This window comes from Rattus rattus, chromosome X (assembly GCF_011064425.1).
Source record: "Rattus rattus isolate New Zealand chromosome X, Rrattus_CSIRO_v1, whole genome shotgun sequence".
NCBI lineage: Eukaryota > Metazoa > Chordata > Mammalia > Rodentia > Muridae > Rattus > Rattus rattus.
In genome coordinates, this window is record NC_046172.1 from 16,119,314 (window position 1) to 16,126,737 (window position 7,424).

At 43.0% G+C, this 7,424-nt stretch overlaps 1 protein-coding gene across 1 annotated transcript in view; it reads right to left on the reverse strand.

The window, feature by feature from the left end:
* Positions 1–4,266, reverse strand: part of Gk (glycerol kinase) — a 76,238-nt gene extending 71,972 nt beyond the window's left edge. The window contains exons 1-2 of the mRNA XM_032890222.1: positions 4,065–4,266; positions 3,541–3,611 (exon numbers count right to left, since the gene is read on the reverse strand). Coding sequence (XP_032746113.1) covers positions 3,541–3,611; positions 4,065–4,266 — 273 coding nt within the window. The remainder of the gene's footprint in view (positions 1–3,540; positions 3,612–4,064) is intronic.
* Between the last annotated feature and the right edge of the window lie 3,158 nt (positions 4,267–7,424).

Genomic DNA, 7,424 nt, shown 5'->3' on the forward strand with positions numbered 1-7,424 from the left:
CCCAAGTTTTCCCACTTACCCACTTGGCCTTTGAATTAGGAGTTCTTAGTTGTTTCTTAAGGAATGCACAATGTTATCCGTCAACATTTATTTTCAATTATTTGGCATTTAGTTTTCTTTTCTAAGACATGGCCCCATTGTGTAGCTCAAGTAGGCTTACAACAGAATAGCCCAGGGAACCCTCAGCAATCTTCCTACCTTAGGTTTCTAAGCACTGAGATTACAAATGTGTACCACCAAGACTGGAGAGATAGTTTAGGGGTTCTTCCAGAAGACCCAACTTCAGTTCTGCCCTCCTGCATCATGCAGCTACAGTGATTCCTTGTCCCCCAAAGGGACCCACATACATGTGAAATGCACACACACACACACACACACACACACACACACACACACACACACACACATCTAAAGCAAAACAAAATAAAGAGGATAAGCCACCACATCAGACTTCTAATTTTTATACATCTTTTTCCAAGCAGAGAGGAATCTTCTGAAATTGAACATATGTTTTTAGTATGAAGTATCTACCTAGGGCCTTACATATCCTAGGTAGTGCTCTACAAGTGACCAAACATTCCCAGTTTGACACATAATTTTTGTTTGTTTGGGTTTTTCTCTTTGTAGCTCTGGCTGTCCTGAAATCACTCCATAGACCAGGCTGGCCTTTGACTCAGAGATCTGCCTGCTTCTGCTTCAGGGATTAAAAGTATGTGACACCACCGCCAGGCAGTGTTGTTCTACATCAGTTTCACATAGCCCAGGCTGACCTAGTGGATATCAACTTCTCATCCTTCTGCCTATCTACCATGTATGGGGATTCAGACATATACACCATCCATACCAGCTTTGAAACTTAATATTGTTCAGGTTACAAACTAAAAACCCCATATAGTATTATGAACTTGATAAATTGTTTTCCCTATCAATATAAAAAACATGCCTTTAGGTAACAAAACATGAAGGACCAGAAACCTGAGTAGGTAAAAAAGACTGCTTGGACTACAAAGGTAGCACTCTGAAAAACCCAAATGAAGGCAAGCTCATAAACCTGGCCAAGAAGGAAACCTTTAAAGTTATAAACTATTTTACTCACGTTCATATAGGGCAAGGCTATACATACTTGGAAACGATTGTCAAACTTTACTTGGCTTTCCACAATGCTTTGAGTTAATAGTTGTTAAACACATATGAATTGGAGACAAAAAAAGCAGGGAAGTTTTGCCAGGGACTCTAAAGCACCATCTTTTATTGGAGTAAATGGAAGATCTGGCCTGATACACTAATGCCAATGTGCTTGTCCCCTTCAACCTGTCTGGCCCCTACAGCCATTAGCATGAGAATTTTTATAATTATTTGCATTAAATTTATTTCTTTTTGAGGTGTGTGTGTGCATACCATAGCACACATGTGAAGGTTAGAGGAAAGTTTGTGAGAGTTGTCTCTCTCATTCCACCATGTAGGTCCCCAGGGGCGAAGATCAGATCATTAAGAATTGGGAACAAGCTTCCTTTATCCTCCACTGGTCATCTCTCCCACATGGTGTGAGAATTCTCCAAATATGGCTTCAACATTCAAAAATGGCTGATTGTGCTTATGCTCATAATTTGTAGTACTTATGGGATGAGCAAAATTGCCTACAAGTTTCAGACGCTCTCTGCTAAGAGTGAGTCACTAACAACCTGAGCTATATAGCAAGATCCTGTCTTAAATAATCAGCTTGTGGAGAGATGGCTTAGCAGCTGAAAGCACTGGGTACTCTTCCAAAAGACCTTCATATGATTGCCAGTATTCGCAGGGTAGTTCACAATTGTCTATAATTCAAATTCCAGGAGATCTGACACCCTCTTCTGGCCTCCTCGGGCAGTAGGCACACATGACTTACAAATAAACGTGTAGACAAAATAGCCGCTCATATAAAATAAATACATTAAAATAACCCCAGTTATACAGTCCACGTCTAAATAAGCTCAGAAAAAGATAATGACTTTGTAGCTATATTATTGTTGCAGCTTATATTAATCAAATCCAGCCAAGCAGACTTATTTAGGATTCAGGATTACTTTATAAACATTTATATGAAGGTAAGACAAAGTGAACCCTACCTTTTGCTATCAAAAAAGTTTAAAATGCAGATGTGAAACAATGATTAGGAAACTCAAACCAGGGTTGTCCTTAAGGCATATTTAAATTGAAAGTGGACTGAAAGTTTCCCAATTACAAAAAAAAAATGACTTCTCATGATCACAGTATCATGCAGTTTTTAGCCAAGTGCGAGTGGAAGAAAACACACACAGGTGCTGCTCATACACACAGGTATATGGGCTCACACTCACCATATAACACAGAAGAGTTGGGGATGTAGCTTAGTGACAGACTGCCTGCCTGCCTACCATGCTACAGGCAAGGGCATCAACCCCTAAGGGTATAAAGTAAATAAGGAATTGAAGAAAAGTTGTGTTTGATAAAGAAATAAAAGAGGTAATTTAATCACTAAATATTTACATCAACTCCAGGTTCGTCAAATGTCCACTGAAGCATGGGCTTTTAGCAGCTCTCTATTCACATAAATTACTTTGAAATTATCTCACTGAACTGAATGCTAGATCACTTCAAGAGCAAGTTTCCTAGCTGTGAGCAAGCAGTGGCTCATGCCTGTTATTCCAGCATTTGCCTGGCTGAGGCAGGAGGATCACGAGTTCCAGGCTTCTCTGGTGTGAACAGGCAGAGCCCCTATCTCAAAAGAAAAACAAAAAAAGGAAAGAAAAGAAGTGCTAAACTTCTTCACTGCAAAACAGACAACAAAGAGATATTTAAATAGCACCTCTTTCTGGTAATTCTCGTCATGCATACTAAGTAGACTGGCCCTGTCACATTAAACAGTCGAACAGAGTGGACAATATCTGATGAGAATGGTCAAAGTATCAGAATTGAAATTATTAAGCTCTTGAAATGAAATAAAGATAACAGAACATTGTAATGTGTCTGTTTCCCAATATGTTCCTCCACCCCCTCAGTAGCCTATCCTCTGCAATTTCTGTGGTAGAGGATGACAATGCATCAGCATGCTATACTTTATTCGTTCTACCGCTTGAAAGGTCGCTATGTTGGGTTACCACAGCCGTGACACAGCTTTCCCTCCATCCAAGGACGTCCTGTGCCTAGCAGGCCAAACGCTCCTAGGGAGGACCACAGCGGTGTCAATGTGACCACCTGTCCCCTACTGCACCGGGGTTGCCCTGTGTGGATGCTCCAAGAGTAAAGAATCTCCCTATTGATATATGACCTGGCTCCACCACCAAGGCTGAGACTGCTCAACTCTACTGCGGGGGTGTGGGGGTCCTAGGAGGCTAAGATCTTCCCAGGCCAGGACAGAGCAATCCCAGAATGGTAGGTCCCCTCTTTGGCCTCCCTTACTTGCCCCAGCAGCTAGGGCCCAGGAGAACAAGAGGCGCGGACTGAGGACGCAACACCCCGCCTTTCCGTCCTCCAGTTAGTGTCCCAGTTCAGGGGGCTGAGAAGATGTCACCCCGGACTCACCAAAAAACGTGTCGAGCTGGTACCCTGGTCCACTGCTCCAACCAATGGCCCCAGAACTGCTTTCTTCGCGCCTTGGCAAATCAGTCAGCTTCAGAGCGAGGCTTAACAGGCTGGTCTCCGGGGTGACTGTGGAGGGCTGCGGAGGGCGGAGCAGGGAGAGCGGAGGGCAAGCACCGCGCTTCTGCTGAAGGCTCACTGGGCTCTTAGGCAGCCCCTTTACCCGCGCCGGGCCGCGTCGCCCCGCCCCTCCGACTCAGGCCCCGCCCCTCCCTACATTCCCGGAGGCCTCAGGAGGCGTGGCAAGGGGGGGCGCTGTCTTCAGGCCGGCCAATGAGCGACTACAGAAAGGGAGGCCCAGCAGCAGGCCAATCTGAGGGTTGTGAGACGTCACGGGGGCGGGGTCAGCGCCCGGCGGGGGCGGTGGTCCGAGCGGTGGGTCACGTGGTTGGCGACGGGAGGAGCATCTGCCTTTAGCCAAGCTAAGGCTTAACGGAGGGCGGGGCCACACAGAACACTCCCCGCACCCGGCCCTGAGGCTTGAACAGAACCCTGAGACTTAAGCCCGCAGGAGCAACCTGAAGTGCAGAGCGGCCTCTTCCCTCTCTGGTAGGCTGTACAGAGCGCGATCTGAGTCGCCATTGGACAACACGGTTCTTTCGTCCCCGCGCTTCCCAATTTCCCCCGTGCTGAGCCCCTGCTAGTAACAATAAGCTCTTTTACCGGCATCATATCAGGGCGCGACCAGCTGCAGGAGCCAAGCGAACCCCTCACTTTTGTAGACCTGGGAAAAGGAATGCGGAAGTTATTTGGGCTTATAACCTAAGAAAAACGTATCAAACCATTATCTCCAGTATCTCAAGTTTGACCAACCATGAAGGAAACACTCAGCACCTCCCAGTCCTGAAGTGCTCTGGCCTTTTTTGCTTGGCTTCACTGAGTATACCTCCCCTATGCACCATTTCCGCTCTCTTTCTTAAGCACTGTGAACTAGGTTGGGAGCAAATTGGGAATCTCACTTGACCTTGAATTTACCTTACCTAGATCCTTTGGAGGCATGTGTTCTAAAGGCTTTCAAACTTTGGACTGGACCTGGAGTGAGAAATAGTTTGCAAAACAATGTGGAGCTGGAGTTTGTGGGCTGCTCGTTGCACTTGCACTTTTTGTGTATAATTAATATGCTGTATACTCGTGTATATTTTAAAATATTTTCTAAAAGCACTTTTATCTATGCTATGCGTTCTATGTATTTCATTGTATGGCATATCAGTTTTTAATATCTTGATTGGAAAAAATCACTAAATTGAGCTAGGTGATTTAGTGCAAGTCTATAACCCACTATGGAAGAGGATCAGAAAGATGTTCAAGGCCATCCTTGGCTACCTTACAACCAAAAAAAGGAGAGGTGAGGAGGGAAGGAAGGAAACAAGCAAATATTGATTTTGTAAGCTACCATGCTGCCTGTCATCTTCAGACTTGATACTATTCCCAATGTCTCTCCATCCATTTCCCAAACCTCACACTATTTTGAGCACCTTACAATTTTTATTAGTTTACTCTATACCACCTCATTCATGCATATTTGTTTATATGTTTATATAGTTTTGCCTCACTTTCTCTTAAAGCACAATTTCCTGTCCTGGTGTTCCAGATGGGGACTGCTTATAGAGATGCTACACTTGCTGAGAACTGATAGCTTTCAGATAAGTCAGTACTTTTTGATTTCCTGGAATAAAATAAGAAGCAGACAGGCAGAATAGACAAATATTAAGACACCAGGCTAACTTCTCCATCAAATTTTTGATAGGCATTAATTGAATACATTATATGGGTAAGGATTCTCTTAGTTCTAGAAGTCAGTAAGAACAAAACCTTACTATGTTGAACCATTAAAAGAAAATCCTGACCACATCTGAACTTTAGCATAGTTGTGGCTCAGATTCCAACAGGACAGCAAATTATTTGTTTAGCAGCACAGTAGGGATCAGAATTCAGTCACTTCAGATGAAATGAAAGTACAACCGCACGAAAGAACCTTAATTTAGGTGGTTCTTAGAATAATGTATATCTCACAACTTTACTGCTGTCACCAAAACAAATGTGAAAAGTCACAATACTATTTTAATGTAATGTTCCCAAACCACTCAAATGTCCTCTTAAAAAAACAAAACAAAAAACAACAACAACAAAAGTTTCCTAAATGGAAAAGTCTAGCTCACCCTATCTTAATTCCATACCCTAAATATTTACTCTAAACTTTCACGGATTTGTCTCCCTTTCATCTGGTCAGACAGATATGCCTGAGATTCCAGCACATGGGTAAGTAGAGACAGAATGATCAGGAATTCAAGGTAATCCTCAGCTCCATAGGGAAGTGATACCAGAATGGGCTACATAAGACCTTGTCTTAAAAGGAAGGCAAAAAAATGGATTATTCTGCTTTTCTTCCCCCTTTCTCATCCCTTCAAGCCACAGCTTGGGTCCAAAAATTCTGTATAAATGTAAAGCTGAATTCTGGGCACTGTGACTGTTTTGATATTGTCAAATGAGACAGTGTTAAAATGTTGGAAGTAACACTAGGACAGCTGAGTTCCAGCTGAGTTCTATACATTTGAGATCAGTCTAGCCTTCAGTGTCACCTTCCAGACTAGAATTTCATTTTGACATGAAATCCTAGTGTCCTTCATAACAACAAAAAAGAATGAAGCTGAAAGAATTAGAAAGAGAATGGATAAGAAAAAAGGTAAATTAGGAAAAGCTGCCCTATTATCATCCTTGGATAATCCCTGACCACTAGCCATATATATGTAAAGGCTTCAACAGAAGAAATCCTAGTGTCTTGCTCTGCCATCCACCTTAATCTTCATGACCTCAAATGCCCCATGGCTTAGCCCTTTCGTTTCACTTGAAATGGGGGAAAATGTCACTTATCATGACGTGAATGAGTTACCGGGACTTAACTGATGTAATGTCTCTGGAAGCACGGTTTGAGCAGTACAGCTAGGCAGGAAAGGCAAAATCCATGCCCTTTCATTATCGAGTCATCTTATACCAAGGAAGTCCAGGTGTGAAGGCTAGGAGGGAAACGCTTCATGCAAATAGTTTAAGGAGTCTGAGTCATCTGAAGGATAGTACACTGGCATTATTTTCCTTCCCTTCCTCCCTCTCCCCCTTCATTTTCTCTTTCACCTGGTCTGAGGTAACCCAGCCCAGCCCCTCCATCTCTATTTTGCCAAAGGGATATAAGTAGCTCTTCTACCTCCACTTCCTAGTGTTGGGGTTTCAGGTGTATGCCACCACCTCCAGCCCTTTCTGTCATGTTTTCTGACTGGTAGAGCAGGAAGTCAGTGTTAACCCCTGCTAGAGAATCTTCAGTTGGTTCAGTTATTTCTTCTCTGTTTTATTCCTGCCGTTAATTTATTTATACAGACTTTGCATAAACAGAAAACACATTTTTCCCTACAGAATATTCTGGTAACACTCCTTGATCTCCTTATGTTTGTCTACTAACAATTAATTTTTAGTTGGGTGTAGTGGCTTACACCTATACGCCCAGCTACAAGGAGACTGAGACAGGAAGATTGCCAAGAGTTTGAGGCCAGCCTGGCTACAGCAGGAGACCCTGTCCTTTTAAAAATGCCGTCCTTGATTTTCAATCTATTTGGAAAGCTAACGTTTTCTTAATGCCTCCTGTGTTTTACTAATGTATATAGGTTGATATGAATAATAAAAACATAAGATGGAAAGTCAGTATTAGAAATGTTTATTTTCAAAAAGCACAGGCAAATGTCACTTTATGGACTTTGGGTGAATTGAGCAGATCAGTCAAGGGTTTGTGTAAAGTGGCACCAGATGGAGAAACAGATAAGGAATTTAAACATATTCGA